At 47.6% G+C, this 19386-nt stretch overlaps 2 protein-coding genes and 1 long non-coding RNA gene across 7 annotated transcripts in view; 2 read left to right on the forward strand and 1 right to left on the reverse strand.

Moving 5' to 3' along the window:
• ZKSCAN8 (zinc finger with KRAB and SCAN domains 8) overlaps positions 1-9585 on the forward strand; it is a 23455-nt gene extending 13870 nt beyond the window's left edge. For 4 of the 5 annotated variants that reach the window (XM_037131804.2, XM_053655920.1, XM_053655919.1 and 1 more), the window contains 4 exons: positions 554-695; positions 2333-2421; positions 2716-2839; positions 3498-9584. In XM_037131804.2, coding sequence (XP_036987699.2) covers positions 554-695; positions 2333-2421; positions 2716-2839; positions 3498-4456 — 1314 coding nt within the window. In that variant the 3' untranslated portion in view covers positions 4457-9584. Of the gene's footprint in view, positions 1-553; positions 696-2332; positions 2422-2715; positions 2840-3497 lie in introns of all 5 variants that reach the window. The other variant, XM_053655921.1, reaches the window with a different exon arrangement.
• A 705-nt stretch (positions 9586-10290) lies between these two features.
• LOC128625985 (uncharacterized) lies at positions 10291-11498 on the forward strand. The gene is made up of 2 exons (XR_008389853.1): positions 10291-10846; positions 10937-11498. It is a non-coding gene; the product is annotated as an uncharacterized LOC128625985 (long non-coding RNA).
• A 3205-nt stretch (positions 11499-14703) lies between these two features.
• LOC119039150 (zinc finger protein with KRAB and SCAN domains 4-like) lies at positions 14704-18648 on the reverse strand. The gene is made up of 3 exons (XM_037131813.2): positions 18046-18648; positions 16438-16561; positions 14704-15566 (listed from the first exon to the last, which is right to left on the reverse strand). Exons 1-3 carry the CDS (start codon positions 18427-18429, stop codon positions 14704-14706), a joined length of 1371 nt encoding a protein of 456 aa, XP_036987708.2. The 5' UTR covers positions 18430-18648.
• Positions 18649-19386: the final 738 nt, after the last annotated feature.

Below are 19386 nucleotides of genomic sequence, written 5' to 3' on the forward strand. Positions count from 1 at the left end.
TAGCAGGAGGTGTGTGTGCTGGGCCCGGGGTTCCTGGAGGCTAGGTGGAAGGCGGTGGGCGTAAATGCTGGCTAGGAGTTTCTGCTGTCGGAGGAAAACATGGTGTTGCATGGCTTGTGTTGACAGTTCTCTTTTTAAGGTTATAAATCCATATTTTATCCTCCTAACACGCCTGTACTCTGTTATTGCTCTGGTGTGCCAGATGCATAGAGAACTGAAATTACTTTTTCAGGGACACCCAAGCGTTAAAGGTAGATCTGAGACCAGAACTCACGTTTCCTACTTCCTCATCAGAAGGTTTTTTCCACTGAGTAGCCCTGCTCTGTTCCTGTTCATTGCCCTTCTTCCCTGACCTTGGGAGTGTAGGGTGTTATTGTTGGGCCCAGGGAGGGCGCAGCAGATCCTTTCCTTTGGTTTCCATGCTAATAGACATGTTTGTGCACGTTGCTGATGGAAGAAGGCAGCACGTGCTCCGTAAATGTGCTCTTGGTCCTCTCACACCTTCACCTCATTTCTCGGGATTCCTCCTAATGCACCTGCCCATTGTGTCCAGATCCCGGCTCGTGCACACGGACACAGGGTCCCCTGGGAGGAGGCGGTGCACTCGGAACCTGCACCAGAGCCCCCAGACGCTCAGCTCCAGCCTGCGGAAACCCTGCACATGGCTCCCATGCTCCCCGGGCCCCGAGACAGAGGTGAGGAGCTGATTTCACTGAAGAGGAGGAAGAAGGAAGGAACCCCACCTTCTTCCTGGGAACCAGTCTCTCCAGGCCATTCTTGGGTCTGGTGTAAATGTTTGTCTGAGCTTCACATATGGACTCTCAGTCCCAAGGCTAAACTCACAAGTAAATTAAAGAATTGGTGAATTTTGAGTATTCATATATTTCTGTTATCCCAATGTGTTTCCAACAAGGCATTTTTGAGGTGGTCAAGTTTCATCGTGCCACTTTATTTGTGAATATTTCAGGGTGACTCCTCACCCCGTCAGATGTGTCACTGGCACACTACTCATCTTCCCACAGTTCACCTGCAGGTGTTGCCATGGTTCCAGTACTGTTTGTCCAAGGCAGCACCTCAGTTATTCGGCCTTTCTTTGCTTTTCGTGATCTCAACATTTCTGAACTGTGCGGGTCAATTATTTTGTAAAGTGGCTGCAGTTTGGATTTTTGTGGCGTTCCCTCATGTTTAGGTTCAATTGTGTCTGTTTGGCAGGAACACCCAGAAGTGAGGTTGCGTTCTCCTCAGGGTTACAGCAGGTATTTGTCCGTTATTGCTGATGATAAGTTTGATGACTCGGTTAAGGTTATTCTTGCTGGGTTAATTGGCAGTAAAGATACCATTTTTATTTTTATAATTAATAAGTAATTTGTGGGAATTTACTCTTGAGTCTGTGTAAATAGCCTGGCCCTCATCACACTGTTTGTATTAACTGGTGCTTCTTCACCAAATTGGTGATTACTAAGACAGTTACAAAATGACAATTTTCTAACTATATTATTCCTTTTACATTTATTTGTTTATTGTAATGGAGACTGTTCCCTTCTCCCTGTTTTATTTTATTATTTTTAATTTATTAGTATGGACTCAATTCTTCTTTTATTCTATAAATATTCTGTTACTATGTTTATTTTGATGCTTAAACTGTCTCAGATTTGCCAGAGAGTCTGGCTCCTATGTCCTTTTGACATTTCCCATCATTTTTTGAGACCTTCCTTTCTTACAGAAAGCTAGTTATTTTGGTCTCATCTCATACTTTCCCTGCACCTATTATGTTTTTATTTATGTGGGTTATAGTAGTTTGTTATATATAGATGGAATTTTAATGTTTCTAGAGAAAACATATAGTAACATTTTCAACTCCTAATGTAATTCTCATCTGAAGTCCTAAGGCCTGTTGCCGATTCTGGTTTTGTCACTGTCTGGTGTCTGTAGGAGGCAGCTGCTGGCAGTTCTGGTAGACATTTAGGGAGGTAGCGGAGTAGCTACAGACAGATTGCTGAGAGACCAGGACCTGAAGGGATCCTGACGGGCACAGGGTAGACTGCGGCTGCGGTCGGCAGAGGAACTACAGCAGCTCCTGGTTAGTGCGTGGTTGGGAAACCATGCACTTCATATATTTGACTTGCACTGCAGACTGAGTGGAACATCAAAGCGTGGGGGTTTTGCGGACCACCATAGGTGTGGGCACAGTGCCCAGGCCACCAGCATTTCACAGGCACAATCTCTGGTATGCATTCCTGTGGAAATACAGGTAATTGAGGCTGGGTTACTGCTGGCTTTTGCAAGCACAGAGCAAGGCTGGCCTCCATCACGGCTCCTTTCTCCTCCTCAGCTGCATCCACATCTCAGAGTCCCACCCCTTCCCAGGAAGGAAGTCCTGGAGACAAGATGACAGCATCGCTTCTTACAGCAGGGTTCCAGGTGAGTTGTGCTCCTTCTCACGGAAACCCTGTAGCTGTCCTTTGTCCTGTTTGTGCCATTGACCTGCTGTGAATAGACTGCCTGTAGTGGTACTCATCCAGGACTTGCCCAAAATTACTTTGAGTAGAGACAGATTAATCCTTGACTTGGCACATTTTCTTCTTCCCAGCTGTTCAGCTCCTTCATACAGTATATCCCCAGCTCTTAATCCTCTCTTACTCTGGTGGGTCTCTGAGACTGGGTTTGAGGTGTGGAACAATCCCAGTCTTCAGATGGTTTCTCGTTTTGTTTCAGACTTTGGAGAAGATTGAAGACATGGCTGTGTCCCTGATTCGAGAGGAGTGGCTTCTTGATCCATCCCAGAAGGATCTGAGTAGAGATGACAGGCCAGAGAATTACAGAAATGTGTTCACCCTGGGTAAGGAGATCTGTGGTGGTTGTTACTATTATCATTTAAGGATTTTTATTTGTTTGTTTGTGTTTTATGTGTACTTAATTGTAAGCTTTCTGAAAGACATACTTGAGTTTAAATTCAGGATCCACAGAGAAATGTTGAGACTTCTTGAGGTCTAAAGTGAAACTTTCATTCTCCGACCGCAGGTGGACTTACCTGACTCTTTCAGTGCTCCCCTACTTCACGCATTGCTTCCATCCCCAGTTCCCATGAGACGTTTATGTAGATTGCTCTCACTTAGGCCAGTTGTTCTCCTCCCTTTCAGTGACCGTTTGGGGCTTTTTTCCATTTCTGTCCCACTCATTAGATCTTTTCGTCATCCATATTCCTTCCCACTCCCCGCCTTCTACTTCTTCTCAGCTGACCTCTTCCCTGTTTTAGTCCACCTTCCAATAACCTCTTTTTCATGGCACTGCTTCCCCTGGTAGCTGGTGGTACTTGGCTTTGACCTGCACCATGCACCTTCCCCTGTCAGGAAGTCATTTTGGAGACAGATGAAAGCTTTGCATTTCTTGTAGCTGTTCCCTGTGTGTTTTCCTTTTCCCCTATCTTCGATTCCTTTTTCCTAACAAATGGGATAGGAAGTGACATTAGCTTGATGTTTATTACATTTTTATTTCAGGTGGTGAGACCAGGAATGAGAACAGGGAATTAGCTTCGAAACAGGTCATATCTACCGGAGTCCAACTACATGGAGAGAGAACTGCCAAATGCAACGGGGATGCTATGGGGGGTCCTGAGCATGGAGAAGCCCAAGACCTGGGCAGATTGGACAGGCCACGGGGAAACCCCACTCAGGAGAGACGACACAAATGCGATGAATGTGGGAAGAGCTTTGCTCAGAGCTCAGGCCTCGTTCGCCACTGGAGAATCCACACTGGGGAGAAGCCCTATCAGTGCAGCGTGTGTGGGAAAGCCTTCAGTTACAGGTCAGCCCTTCTTTCCCATCAGGACATTCACAACAAAGTGAAACGCTATCACTGTAAGGAGTGTGGCAAAGCCTTCAGTCAAAACACAGGCCTGATCCTGCATCAGAGAATCCACACCGGGGAGAAGCCGTATCAGTGCAACCAATGCGGGAAGGCTTTCAGTCAGAGTGCGGGCCTTATTCTGCACCAGAGAATCCACAGTGGGGAGAGACCCTATGAATGTAACGAGTGTGGGAAAGCCTTCAGTCATAGCTCACATCTCATTGGACATCAGAGAATCCACACAGGAGAGAAGCCCTATGAGTGTGATGAGTGTGGGAAAACCTTCAGGCGGAGCTCACATCTTATTGGCCACCAGAGAAGCCACACTGGGGAGAAACCCTACAAATGCAATGAATGTGGGAGGGCCTTCAGTCAGAAGTCAGGCCTTATTGAGCATCAGAGAATCCACACTGGAGAGCGGCCCTATAAATGCAGAGAATGTGGGAAAGCCTTCAACGGGAACACTGGCCTCATTCAGCATCTGAGAATCCACACAGGGGAGAAGCCCTATCAGTGTAGTGAGTGTGGGAAAGCCTTTATTCAGAGGTCTAGTCTCATTCGACACCAGAGAATCCACAGTGGAGAAAAACCTGAATCCACAGGAGTTTAGGGGAAATCTTGAGTCATAGTTTGGGCATTATTCAGCTTTAACCACATGCAGGTGACAGTTCTTCCAGTGCAGTAAAAAGGCAGAAAGTGTATCATCACTGCGACCTGATACAGGGTCACTATCGATAGTGGTGGCAGTTAGAATAGCTCTTGAGTAACCTCGATGCAGGTTGATTAGCTTGACTGTCCTGGGAGGTGTCTGATGGCCCAGTGTACCCTTTAGATGCTTAAACAGCATCACAGCAAGTTGCCTGTGGCGGGAGGCACCTAACTTTGCCTTCTGGGTGAGTAGCTGTAGATTTGAGCAAGACTTCTCCTGGCTCCTCTGCTTCTCCCACCCCCACCCCAGGACCCCTCCCGTTATTTTCCTGGAGGGACACATGTACTCCTTGTCTACCTAGGAGGCTGCTTTAGAGTTCAAAGCAGCCTCTGTGTGACTTAGATTTGTATTTAGCTTTCTAAAATCCTAGTTCTAGGGAAATTTTTTACAGACACCATGTATTAATCCTTAAGTGTGCATTTTATTCTGATGTTCCTGGTAGTCTGTGGAAACTCATATTCCCACGCAAACTCAGAACAGCACTCCAACATTTTTCTTGCATCACCTGCACTGACTCCAGGGAGTCATCCCACAGCCCATAGGTCCCTGCCCGGCCCCAGGCCCCATGAGGGTTGTGGGACTCTGCAGAGAAAGGTGAGTGCAGACAGCCCGGCTGCTCTTGAGTGTGGGTGATTGTCCCTTGTGGTGACATCTGGCTCTTTGCGCCTCCACACTGCACGCTCTGGTATAGGTGTATGTTTTACACCATCCTAGTTAGGGTGTCACGTGGGAGGAGACAGGCTTGAGGAAGACATGACAGTCTTGACCCAGAATGTGCACTCGCCGTTCTGGTCCGTGCCAGCACACTCCCAGGTTTCTGACTAGATGGTCGGTCCTCTTGTCATCACTCTGCACCCCCTTCTCAGCTGGCCAGCACCTCTCTCTCTCCATGTGCTTCTTGCCATGAGCTTGTAGGTCACAATAGTGACCTCTCACATCCCACCTGCAGTCCAGCAAAGACAACACTTGTTGCCACTGGAACTGCCTGTCATCTCAGAAGCTGGTTTAACGTAGCATCAGGGCTCACGTGTCCACATAGGCTTGGTCCTTTCAGTTGGGCAGTTGTAGTTACTCCAGTGGTGCTATTGTTGCAGTGACCACTGCTGCAGATAACCCATTCGATAAACCACACAGGAATACTCTGTTTTAGAATCACATGTCATTTTTGACTATTCGATTACTCACTTACCAGGTTTGGAATTGAGTAACTTTTGGTGAATTCCAAAGTCATCTTTCATAATGGGAATCAATTCCATTAATCCTACTCAGAAAAAGGATATGAGTCCTGCTGAAAACTCCAAGAAAAGTTACGTAACTTCGCACTGTGACCATTCTGAACAGGGGAATACTTACTATTTTATGACTGATATTTTAAAAAATCAGTCATAAAAATCTTACATCATTGAGATCCCCCTTTGATTTCATAAATTCATTGTAATACCCTCTCTCCTGCCCTTTGGCTTATCTTCACTTTGAACACCAAGTTTACCTGCACCTATTTCACAGAGTTACTGGTCCCCACTGCCATTTGTCATCCCAGTTCTCTTGGTGAACTTTTCAAGACAGTGCTTCCAGTTGTCTTATTGTTTTATTTTTTATGCCAGTACAAAGAGATTCATTTTGGTGTATGTTCTTTTCTTGTTCTCTCTCACTCTTCCCCCCTCCCCTCCGTCTCTCTGTCTCTCTGTCTCTCTCTCTCTCTCTCTCCTGTGGATTATCATTCCTGGTTCCCTTGTACTTGAAATTTCAAGAAACCAGAAACTAATAAATCTGGTTGTCTCTAGATCCTTGCTCTGTTTCAGTTGTGCCTTACTCTCTGTAAGAGACTAATTCTGCCTGAGGCCAGTGCCGCCTCTGTGCACACATCACCTAGGGTGGATATGGGAGAACGTGCGTAGAATCTGGCAGAAATTCAGAGAGAAAATATGACCAGAGAGATCAGTGTTATACTGGGTGAATGTGAAAAAGGGTGACTCAGCACCTACAGAAAAGGCCTAGTAGCAAAAGACAGATGCACCAAGTTCCTTTATCCTGCAGATTCTGTTTTTATGCTCTTAATCTGAAGTGAGCTGCTCACTGGTACTTCCTCTGCCTCCTGAACGCCTTTTAAATTGACCCTGTGGTTATTTGACATGACACAGTGGTTATTCCAGAACCCCACTGCCACCCGACCTAGTCCTGGGAGATTTCCCCCCTTGAACAAGGTGGCCATGCTGGAATGTGGTGGTTGAGTCCCCTGTGGAGCCATGAGCTTCACTTGCGGTTCTGAGGCTCCAGGTAATATGACTGATGTTTACTGGGCACCAGACCCTACATGAGGCATCTTTCATGCTGTGGTATATACTATGTGTCTCCCATTTCATGGGTGAGAAAACTGAGGCTTAGAGAGTGAAATAGATCGATCAAGACCACACAGCTGGTAAGTGACAGCAGAGATTCTGACCTTCACAGCCTGGTTCTCGAGCCTGCACTCCTGATTACAGTGCTGCTGTGGCTGGTGAACACCCTGTCCCCGGCCAACCATGTCCAATCGTGTGTCTCTGGAACAGAAAGGTGCAGGATAGTACAAGTCCATTAAAATTCCTAGAGGATTGTTTGAAACTGCTATTTTGCTTTACATCATTATTAAATGGTGATACTTTGGGTGCTAGTAGCAAACTAAAACGTGTAAGTGAACATGTTTAAAAGAGTGACTGGGAGGATAAAGCAGTAACTTACAGACTCATACATTTCTCTCTGAACTGCCCCAGGGAAAGTGGAAATACAGAGGGAAATGAAATATCCATGCAGCAGGCCAGACAGATGGACAGTTAGGTGACAACAGGAAGTTTATCCACAGCATGAAATGTGGGAAACCTATTTACTATACATTTCCAACGACCATTCCGTTTTTCTTCTAGCATTTATGATTTTTCAAACATGTCAACCATTGTTCAACCCATTTCCTCAGTAGACTATTCTTAAAACTTCTTAACTGGCTTTATACTCAGCACTCCACTGAAATGTGCTCAGACTCAACAGTGGATAAATACTGTGTCTTGTAGTTCTTGTCCTGACCTATATTTCATCAGGAATTCTGATCTTTGGCTTGTGGGGACCCTTGTTGGTCATTTTCCTCTAATTTCTAACAGTATTGGTTTTTTTTTTTTTCCTCTTGCTCTTCACCAAGCATATTCACTACTTTTTCTGTCCTCACCCTTATTTATCCATTTTGATTGTCAGTAACAATATTTACCACCATCTCTCTGCACACCTTGGTATTTGAAAACAGAACTCATCATTCTTGTACGCTAAATACCATTTTCCTTTTAAATAGGTATCATTGCTTAATTTCTTTGCCCTAAACAGACTTACTACCCTTTATGTTTCTTATTCCAATCTTGGAGTTTTCTTGTTCTGGTCTCCACTCTTCATGTCCAAAATCTTGGTAAGTTTTCCAATTCTTAGTTTTCTCCTTGAGGCCGAACATTTACATTTCTGCCATTCCCTCATAGCGCTCTGTTCAGATCCATATTTGGGGCCCAGGTTATTGTAATTCTTTCTAGTGCCCTTGCTCTCAAGAGTCTCATCTTGTAGACATTTGAGATGATCTTCTCGAACTCTATTTGTGTGATGTCTCACTGTCACTCAAGAACACCCAGCACATAATTCCTATCAGAGCAGTGATGTTCCAAGTGCTCCATTACCTTCCCTCCAAGCTCAGTCTGCTGCAGCCCCTTCTCTAGTATATTCTCCTGCATCATCACAGGATACTTCCTGTGGCCTTCACTGCTATCTTACAAGCCCTTGACCTTGCCTCTGTGCCTTTCTCATATTGTTTGTTTTGCATAGATTGCTCTTTGGCTCCTGTTCATGTCCATCACCGCCTTCAAAGTCTGGTTTCCTTTCTGAGCAAGCCCACCCTGACTGACTGCACCCATGCTGAGACCCTCTTTCTGTGCTGCCTCAGCGCTGATCCTTCAAGTTTGTGCTGTGGTCCATGCATTTACTAATACATAGCTTTGTAATTATTTTCTAGCACTCTGTTGTAGTTTCACATTTGTATTTATTTGTAAAATTAAATTTTAAGCTCCTTGAGGGCAGGAATAATTTTACATTTGTATCTCTGCACCCCTAGTGCCTAGTATGGTGCTGAGCACACAGTAGGCGTTTAATAAATGCTTGTCAAATTATTGTGTGGATTACTTTTGGTGTTACCTACAGAATTTTTATACTGCCTTCAAGGATGTGTATCTCTTACCAGTTTGTGTGCAGACCTATTTCCACAGTACAGTAATTGTATATACCTAAGACTAAGGTCCCAAATTCCATTTTTAGGAGGGTATGTGTGGAAAGTTGAAATATGAACTCTCCATTTGCTTGGCCAGACTTACTTGTTTCAAGAGAAACTAGTAAACACCAAAGATTACTGTTGTTGCGGAAGTGTTTGAGAATAGGTTTTTGTATCAGTTCAGTGGTTCTCAGCTGGAGGAACTCGGCATCATCCGGAAACATTGCTTGGTGGCTGGGACGATGCCAGCATCTGGTGGGTAGAGGCTAGAGACGCTGATAAACATCTTGCCTACACAGGACACAACAAAAAATACCCCAATTGAGAAACACTGGTCTAGATATATTTAAGGCCTATAGAAAAATACTAGCATTGCAATTAGAAAAATTAGCTATGCCAAGCTTTACAAGAATACTAAGTGTGTATTTTATAGTTTGTAAAATTATAAAAGAAAAAGGACTTAATTTTTGGCATTCACTGCAACATACATGCCAGGGTGATGGGAAGCTTTAAATTGTTGGCTTTCTCGGTTGCTTTCAGCATTAGACCTGCTTCCACCCTTACATCAGATGGGAGGTATTGGCAGAGTACAAATCTGATTCTAGCTTCTGCATCTTGGTTCATTACATGGAATGAAAGGCAAAGTCCTGGGATGTATCTCTAGCAGAGGACCAATAACACCAAAGATTCGGTCCTTTGAGGACAACACATGACCCCCAACAGTCTTGGGCAGCCACAGTCTGTAACCAATTCCCCAAGTATTTGCCAAGTAAACACATTCCCACTTATGCATGTTTGAAAAGATTTTGTTTTTAGACGGGGGGGTAGGGGGAGGAAGGGAGAAATAGAAGGAAACATTAATGTGTGGTTGCCTTTCACAAACTGGGACCTGGCCTGCAACCCAGGCATGTGCCCTGACAGGGAATAAAACTGGCGACCTTTGGTTCACTCAATCCACTGAGCCCCGCCAGCCACGGCCCACTTACAACTTTTTAACATACTCATTTAATCCTACTTCGGAAAGCAAATTTGTAGAGGAAAATGTGATTTCCTAAACTAAATAGTTTTAAAAACTGGCCTCCTTTTGTAACTCAATGGGCCTTCAACAGGTTTAAAGAGGATCAACCCTAGATTAGAAAATCAGTGTAAATGTAATACACCAAAGAACCACATTGCTCTGTTGTTGAATTATTCATATAGTCTATAGAATAAGTTGGAGATCGTTTTCCAACCTATTGTTCTGTAAATGGAAGCCCAAAGAGGTCGTGCGCCTTGGTCGGGGTCACCCATTAGGCTGACGATAATGAAATCCAGGGTCCCAGAGGCTTTGCCCACTGAGAGGGAACCTCCGGCGGCCTAGAGCGGACTGCCAGGTGCCCAGGGCGGGATGCCCGGAAGTCGCCTCTCCAGGCCACTGCGGACCTCTATGGTTCGTTTCCTCTGGCCTCCGAGAACCAGGTAAGTCCACCTAAGCTCCCTCCTGCTAGGGTTTGAGTGGCTGACCTGCCCAACCCCACCCCCGCCTTTCCCACGCTCTTTCTCCCTTTTCCTCGTAGCCACCCCCGGCCGAGCCCCCTGCGACTCCGGAGACCCAGGGACCCTTCTGGCGGCAGCAGCACGGTCATGCTGTGTTGAGACCTGGGCAGCTGAGGGACCCTTGGAAATTATCTGAAGGTGTTCTTGAGATACTCTAGTTTTGCCTCAGTGAAAAAAGCGTAGCTGAATTCTTTACTAATGAAAGCACCTTTCTTTTGGTATATGGCACTATCTCCCACCTCAACCTTTTTCTTCTGAAAACATCACAGCACATGTCCCTCTTTCTTCTTGATAGTGTTTCTTTGAAATTAAAAATATTAACTCAGCCCTGGCAGGGGGTTGCAGCATCCTCGGGTACACCACAGGGTTGCGCGCCCGTGCTCAGCGGGGCGCACGCCGGAGGCAACTGATTGATGTTTGTCTCTCGCATCCGTATTTCACTCTCTTCCTTCCTCTGCTGCTAAAATCAGTTAACATATCTTCAGGTGAGAATTTTTAAAAGTTAACTCAAAGGTACCTGATAACAGCCCAGCTTTAAGATAATTTATTCAGAAAAAAAATTGTATTCTTTGTAGTTGCCTGAAGTCAATACCAGCAGTTCCGGGCTGTGAGGGGAATATTTTGGGGAAGAGAAGGCACCTTGGAGCAAGGACAACGTGACCAGCTACCCACCACAGGGGTTCGGGGCTGGGACTGGCAGATGTCTCCCTTTTGCTAATAAGGGCTGTACACGTTTCCATGGTAACTATTTCCTGGGCTCGGCAAGAATTCGTGTGCATGTGACCCCTGCACTGCGAACCTTTTCAGACACCTGCTAGAACTGCATGGGTGGAAATGGTTCCACTCCTAAGCCTTGGAGGGTGCAGGGTCCATGGGACAATAGACGGACCCACAACTGATTGTGGGGAACCTTCCCCACCCACCCACCTGGAGCAAGAAATCAGAGGCATAAAAAAATGCACGTTGTATACAGAAATTGGAAAAACACAAGAAACTAACACAAGTGATTATCTGTGGAGGAGGTAAATTGAAGGGGGATTAGGGAAGAAACAAGACATTCATCTATGTCTTTGTAAAGTGTTTTGACTTTTTAATTAAAAGCTTGGACAAATTTTTAAATAAAATGTTTAGTTTCCAGACGCTCTGAACAAAATTGAAAGTATATTTCTACAACTGTCAACCAAAAAAGTTCCCAAGAAAATAGTCATGAAACATTTCTGTAGTAGCAACTCCACTTAAAATGTATGAAATAGCTACTATAATGTACAAAGCTAACCTAGAAATTTTTTTCCATTGAGTTCTTCAGAGCCAGATTCAGCTGTCATAAGTAAAAACAAAAGAGTAAAAAGGGAGTGTAGACCCTGGCTGGTGTAGCTCAGTGGATTGAGCTCGAGCCTGCGAACCACACCATCCCAGTTCAATTCCCAGTCAGGGCACATGCCTGGGTTGCAGGCCAGTTCCCAGCAGGGGACTCATGAGAGGCAACCATACATTGATATTTGTCTCCTTCTATCCTTCCCTTCCACTCTAAAAGATAAGTAAATAAAATCTTTAAAAAAAAAAAGGGAGTGTAGAGATAAGTAGATAAGTTGAGTTTACGTAGTGGGTAAAGTTTTCATTATGAACTATCAAGATGGAACCACACACAATTTGGGATTTCATTACTCTGTCAACACCGTCAGATATAGGACACTTGGTAAAGGTGGTCTTTATTATTAAACAGTTGTCACCCAACATGTAGGAGTTTTGACTAACAGTCATCTGTTCCTCAACAGTGTCAACATTTTCAGGTTATTTATATGGCACGTACATGTCTCAGCAGATCCTCAAACTCTGTGAGCTACACTGTCATGCCTTCTATTTCTTTCCACTAAAATCCCTAAAAACAATCTTAAAAGGCATGAAAAGTACAATCTTAATCCACTTGATATACTGCTTATAGCTTAACTGAGCATCTTGTTTTACTGGATCTAATTTTATCTGAAATATATGTATCTTTTTGCCCTCCTTTTAAATAGACTAGTGTTAAGCTCAGAAATCACTTATTAATAAACATAACTTTGTTTTACACACAAGGGGCATGTCTAAGGCTAGAAGCAAATTAATTATTTTATTTGAAATTACACAATACTGACAGTTTTTTAGATAACATTTTCATCATAAAATGTCAGGGTGCTTACTGAATAAAATTTAAACTCCTTGCTCTGGCAGTGAAGGATTCTACAATGTACCCACCTCTTCAAACTTGCCTTACTTACTAAATTTGAGAAATTCCTTCAGTCTTCAGCTCACATGTCACCTGGCCATGGAATAAACACAGATCAGAGCCAGAAGTGACCTTTCCCTCCTCTGAACTTCCACAGCTCTCCTGCCATTGTTCACCTCTCACATCATTTGTCCCGACACTGCCTCACTTATGTGCCTGTTTAGCACCGTGATCGTACAGAAGGCCTAAGCTGCAGTGTGAGTGTGTGTGCATGTGTGTGCACTATACCCTTTCATTGTCAGGAAGGCTGGTACTCAAAATTTTTCTATAACACTTCCCTTCTGTACAGAGAAGTGTTTTGTGCGCAGAAGGGGCAGAAAGAGTAAAGGGAGACACAGTGGTCCTTTGTTAACCTCAGTAAGTTATACTTGTGTATTCCTTTCTGGTTTGTAAAAGGCTTTCACATATGTCTTCACATGATAGAAGAAACAAACACCAAAGAAAAATGAACAGTGTTTAAGATCAAGGCCACTAGCGAATATTTAGGAAAAATAAGGAGTTAAAAGGAAATGACTACTTGGTGGAGGTAACAAAAAAAGGTTAATTTAAAAGGAAATTTTAAAAGGCTGGGAATGGTTAAATGGAGAAAATCTGTTGGGTTGTGAGAGGCAAAGGTTCATGCTGGACAGCAGGAGGGGACTGAAGGCGAAGGTGGCAGGGAAGACAGAGAGAGCCCTGTGGTTTGCAGAGTCTCTGGTCAGCCTGTGTTCTGGCAGAGCAGGAATCCGGGAAGGCAACCCAACAAGACATGGTCAGGGTTTCTTTCATCAGAAGCTGAATCTGTACTTGGCAGAGCCTGTTGTAGCTGGAAGCAAGTGATAGGCACTCAGGCACCTAGGAGAAGATATCAGTCTTTGAAGAACTCACAAAAGGTGATTTGGGTGAAAACGGGGATATCACAAAATTCTTACTGTGAGTAATAGTCTCGACTTCACACATTGGCACCTGGATCTCGTGGGACTGATTTGGGCAGCCACGGTTCCCAGTGTGCTTCTTTGCTGCCCACAGTCAGGTCCTGCCATTGGCTGTCTCCTGATCCATCTTCCTGTCCTCAACCACAGGACAGTTTTGAAAACATGAATAATACTGGTTATAAATAATTTGGTGTGAATCCTCTGACCTGGAGGAAGCTTAAGTTCAGCTGGCATAAGCTGCAGCACACCGACGGCTCCTCTTTGGGAGGGAGGGATGCGGCTGGTGTCCTGACACTTGGTTATGCCCAAGAAAAGCGAAGGCTGAGGAACACAGTTGAACATCATAGTTTGTATCAAATTCATAGTCATTTTGATCTGACTTGATAAATAGATAGTTATTTACCTGATTTGAACAGTTGCCCCCTAAAGAGCAACAAAATTAATGTGAACTAAAGTAACTGACATTGACTACAAAATGGAGTTCTGTGGATAGAACAGTCTCACAATGTCTTTACGATAAAGAAGCTCTCTAAGACATTCTTAACTGTAAGTGAAGAATATGCTGGTGAAGAAACATGGATTCCTCCTACCCAACTCTGATGGTCCTAAGCACTTGGAAATAAATACACTAGATTGACCTCCAGATCTAGAACCTCAGACAAGTCGACACAAACACAGATGGCCGTAGTTAGCAATTCCTCAGAATTCTAGACACCACACTTCCAGAGACGTGAAGGTCATTTCACATGTAGCACCTACAGGCAAGGCACCATGGGGGGGATAGGACGTCACTGACCCAACCCAGTGCTGAAGGGGTCAACACGGGCAGAATGAGTAGTCAGAGCAGCTGCCCTCAATCAGAACCACTGACCCAGGGAAGGTGGTGGCCAGGGGATGAGCCAGTCCGGAGGCCCCAGAAGTCCAACGGGTGGGGACAAGTGCCTGTCAGGTCCCACGTCTCCCAAACAGCAATCGAGAGCCTCCTTTCGAATGAGGTTTTTGCAAAAAAAACAAACCTGTCACCCTCTAGAAAGTGGAAGACCTGACACCTGCCCGAGGACGTGTGGTAAACAAAGCCCCGGCCCACAGTTTCTGCTCAGAAAGGGCTCCAGGGAGGCTTCGTTCAACAAGGAAGGAGCAGACTTGAGCACCCAGACACCGGTCACCGGGACACAAGTTTCTTTGCAATGTGACTTCTCTGATGTTGAACAAGGTATGAAGTTCGGGTGAAGCCTTTTCCACATGCATCACACTCGTGGGGTTTCTCACCAGTGTGGATTTTCTGGTGCTCAATAAGGCTTCTGTTCCTAGTGAAACTTCTCTCGCACTCACAACATTTATAAGACACGGGAGCCTGGACATCCCCCTCCTGGCTCACCATCTTCCTAGGATGCTCCCAAACCTCTCTCTGCTCAGGATCCTGGGTATTCCCATCGCCGTGGACCCTCTGATGTCTCAGGAGATGGGAATTCCGCCTAAAGGCTTTGCCACACATGCCGCACTGGTACGGCTTCTCCCCGGTGTGGATTCTGTGATGCTCAAGGAGGCTGCAGCTCTGGCTGAAGGTCTTCCCGCAGCCCTGACACTCATAGGGCTTCTCCCCAGTGTGTGTTCTTTGGTGCTTGATAAGGTTTGAGCTGTGACTGAAGACCTTGCCGCATTGCTCACACGCATACGGTTTCTCCCCGGTGTGGACCCTCTGGTGAATGACGAGGGCCGAGCTGCCGATGAAGGACTTGCCGCATTCCTCACACGCGTACGGTTTCTCCCCGGTGTGGATTCTCCGGTGCTTGGTCAGGCCTGAACTCTGGGCAAAGCTCTTTCCACACTCGTGGCAAATGTGCCGCCTGCTCCCACTGCTGTTTTTCTGCTTTCTCAGTGACTTGTCCTCCTGTTCACTGGCCTCTGCATGTGGGGGTGTCTGGGCAATGGCTTCACCCAGGTGGCACCGCATCTGCCCTGGCCCCTGTTCCATCTGCTCCTCAGTTAGGGGCAAGTCTCTGGTCTTTGTCTGTATTTCACCACCTGCAATAACAAAGGGCCGAAGGGCCAGCAGCTGTCAGTCATACCCTGCCACAGAGGAAAGCTCCTGCTAGTCCCGGGGAGGCAACAGCCACAGCAGTCTGGCTCTGATGTGGATGAGGGTGTAGGCAGGAGAATCGGGGTGGAAGCGCAGAGGGAGAACAGGGGTGCTGGGGGGAAGGAGACCTGGGCACGGGGATGGGTCCAGTGGAGAAGGGTGCAAAGTGGGAGTGGAGGGAAGGGGTGAGGCCTGCGCTGGTCCCTAAGTTCTGGGGATGGCCAGGCAGGGCCTGGCATCCCAGACAGGAGAAGAAACGGCTGGGCAGGATCATATGCAAGGCAAGTGAAGGGACTTCAGAGCATTCGGTACAGATCCGAGTGAGGAGCTCAGGAAAGCACAGTCCCGTGTGCTCATCCCAGGCAGAGTGGGCCTCCCCACACACAACCAGCCTCTGCACTGGGGAGTCTGGGTTCAGGCCTCACAGGAACTCAGACAAGCCCAGCCTCCTGTGAGCCCCGGCACCCTCATCTCTCAGCTCCCTGGTCATGGCTGAGTGGCTTGCACCTGTCTGCTCTGGGGCCCGGGGCCTGTTTCCTGAAGGGACCCCTCAGGTCTCCCTTCTCTGGGCTAAGCCACTGGAAAGGAAGCAACTTGGACTGAGTGTCAGCTCCAAGCCAGACCTGTCCTTCCTCTTCACCCCAATTCACTCAACTAGAACACAAGATGGTTAAGGCACTGGTGGTGACAAGGATTAGACTCCGTGATTCTGAACCCAAACTCAATGAGTCCTAGTGGTTTCTAACAGCCCAGTTGATTCTAAGACACCAAGGAAGCCAGGAAACCTCATGAGCCACCAGTGCCCATCCGTCTTACCCAGGGAGGTCAGAGCGCTACAGGCCTCCTGCCTGTCATCTCTGCGCACGTTGGCTTGCAGTGACTCCAGCTCTGCCCACGCCGGGGAGACTGTCAGAGCCACATCTTCCATTTGCAGCAGCCCCTGAAACAACAGGTAACCCCTCCTAGCTCCTCCGCCCAGGATCGTCCCAGACTTGGGCACGTGCAGGAACGCACATTTCTCTTTTACCAAATTAATCCTCTCTCTCATTGCACGTTTGTCAAGGAAACAACCGCTAAAGGAGGAAATATCTCTCATTACGGGAAGTGCTTTCCTTCATTCCTAAACAGTCCAGGATGTGAAAAGGTCCAACAAGGGCCAGCGCAGTGAAAGCAGCAAAGCTGTATCCGGATCTTTTCAGCTACAGGGTTTGGGGGCCCAAAATACACAATATGTGAAATCACCTCACACAGGCCCCTGCATGTGGCGCATCCCTGGGGAAGGCAGGCTTCCCTCCAGGTATTTATAGTTAAGTTAGTTCCCAAGTTACCTTCTCTGGTGCATCTTAGGTTTACCCACATCCACCACTGCCCTCCCACCCTCATCTGCAGAGAAACCGCTCCTTGGTTCTCGCCTGGGGGATAGCGCAGTTCACAAACGGGAGAGCCCAGGAGCTGTTCTTGGTTCAGTGTCACTTTTTTGGCCAGAGGGGAGCGAGGAGCTGCCCAGTGACCGCAATGCACTGCGGGCTCCTGGGCTGGCTGGAGGTTCTGTGCTTCGTTGGAGGTGCTGTTTTAAATTTTATTTGTTATGTGCCTTTTATTATTTTTTAAATGAATTTAAGCTCTGTAATTTCCACCCGGAATGTTAGGATCCGCGCAGCCAGCATCCGGCCAACCTGCCTGGTGGGGCTGACCCGGTGTCTTTTCAACTAGTTTTTAAAAAGGTTTTATCTCTCTCTCTCTCTATTTATTTTTAGACGGGGGAGGGAAACATCAATGTGTGGTTGCTTCTGGAGCACCCCCTACTGGGGACCTGGCCCTGCAATGTGCCCTGATCCAAGGGAAAAAAACTCATTAAAAAGAAAAAGAATGAAGAGCCTGAAGAGACTTGAAATGATTTCACTGTTAGAGAGCTGGGGAGCACTCCCTCTCAAATATTCTAACAGTTAAAGGGGGCGGGGGAGTATTTATATATTTTTACTAGCCTCTAAGAGATATTTAGCATTTCCTTCCCTTATAAATGGAAGCAACAAAGCCAAGTGGCATAAGCACACCCGGGCATTTGCGAGAGAAATTGCCGGTGTTTTCGCGTCACGTTGCAACGCGGCAAATGTTCTCGCCGTCACTCAGGCTCGTAACCCTTTGAAATGACCAGTGATTAGGCCCGTCCCTGGATCTTTCTATTCAATGAATTCATTTAGAGAAGCGCATACATAGCTTTGTCACACTGTGCCCTGCAACTGCATTTCCACGTAATTGAGCTCTTCTGTGATCCTTAATATGTTTAAAGATTTTATTGTGGGAAGGGGCCCGGGGCTTCACCTGACCGCCGAGGAGGCTCCGCGCACAGACTGCGGCTCCAGCGGGAACTCCCCCGTTCCGCGCGCGAGTGTCCGGCTCCCAGTCCCCGCGCCCTCCCTCTACCTGTGGCTCCGGCTCCGCCAGCGGCTCCTGCAGGTCCTCCAGCATCGCCACGGCCTCCTCGCCGCTCTGTGGGCGCCGCTCCCGCACCCGGGCGCGCAGCCCCGCGGGCAGGATGCGCAGGAACTGCTCGAGCACCAGCAGCTCCAGCATCTGCTCTTTGCTGTGAGTCTCGGGCCGCAGCCACAGCCTGCAGAGCTCGCGAAGCCGGCGCAGCGCGCGGCGGGGACCCCCGGCCTCGGGGTAGCGGAAGCCTCGGAAGCGCTGGCGCGAGCGCTCGGAGCCCGGGGCCTCCTCGTCCTCCGCCCTTACGGCCGGGATCCCCGCCCCCGTGTGCTCGGCCGCCCGGGCGTCCAGGGCCGCGCTCTCCCCCGACTCTCTGGCCATCCTGGGCCCAGGCCGCACTCGGGCCTCCCTGTACCGCAGCTGTTTCGGCAGATTCTCCGCAGTGGAGATCGCAGTCCGCCTGTCACAGGGCAGGGACACCCCCGGGCGCAGCTGCACGGATTTCTCCCGCAGCCGCGCCTTTGCGGCGCTGTCCTCTGCGCCACACCCCGAATCCCGAGGATGCGCGCTGCAGAAGGAGCAGCACCGGCTTGCGGGGAGATCGCCTTCCCGGGCTCTCTAGGAAAAGCCTCTCGGTGGCTGTTCCTCGATTAACCCCTTTGCTTCGAGGCCTCACCTCCACTCCGGGAGGAAGGAGGGGGAGATAAAAGAGGGACAAGCTCTGTATCACGAGAAATCCTCTGTAAGGATCCTGCTGGGTCCCCGGTGCTCGGACCTAGCGTGGGTAAAGAGCTGGCACAAACTCAGTACAAATTCAGAAGAAAGCGGCGCTTCCTCGGAGCTCCTGGCGTTCTGGGCCGGAGGACCTTCCTTCCCCCGGGAAAGCGCACTAGGCAGTTGCTGTGAGGGAGTAGTCGCAGCCCCTGGACCTTTCCCCTCCAGCTGCCTTTGTCTGTCCTCCCCTTGGAGGCCAAACTGCTTGAAAGAAAGCACACTCACCTGACTGTAGTCCTCACCTTCCACGTACCCTTAACACACTGTAGGCAGCAAACTGCCAACAAAGCCATTGCCACTACTCCCTCAGAAGTAACGGTAGCTCCCTCCACCCCCACCCCCCAGCCGCGACCAGCTACCACTTTCTATCTCCCGTGCTTCCTCACAGCCTTCCCGTTTTCCGAAACTCTACCCCCGGCTTCAAGGACCTATTTTCCTGCCCCCTTTCTTCCGGTTTTTCCCAGACCTCATTCACAGTGTAGCATTGCGGTTAGATCCAAAGACTCTCAAGCCAAGTTACCTGGGTACATAAACCTGATTTTACCACGTTCTAGCTGGGTGACC

This window comes from Artibeus jamaicensis, unplaced genomic scaffold (assembly GCF_021234435.1).
Source record: "Artibeus jamaicensis isolate MK-2021 breed Jamaican fruit bat unplaced genomic scaffold, CSHL_Jam_final scaffold_1689, whole genome shotgun sequence".
NCBI classification, from domain to species: Eukaryota; Metazoa; Chordata; class Mammalia; order Chiroptera; family Phyllostomidae; genus Artibeus; species Artibeus jamaicensis.

What these genes read in the sequence shown, in the direction of transcription:
- LOC119039150 (XM_037131813.2), bottom strand. Translation starts at nt 18,429, where the DNA reads ATGGCCAGAGAGTCGGGGGAGAGCGCGGCCCTGGACGCCCGGGCGGCC. An exon ending in TGGCGGAGCCGGAGCCACAG is followed by an intron (nt 16,562 to 18,045) that starts GTAGAGGGAGGG and finishes CTGTTGTTTCAG; the next exon opens with GGGCTGCTGCAAATGGAAGA. An exon ending in TAGCGCTCTGACCTCCCTGG is followed by an intron (nt 15,567 to 16,437) that starts GTAAGACGGATG and finishes TTGTTATTGCAG; the next exon opens with GTGGTGAAATACAGACAAAG.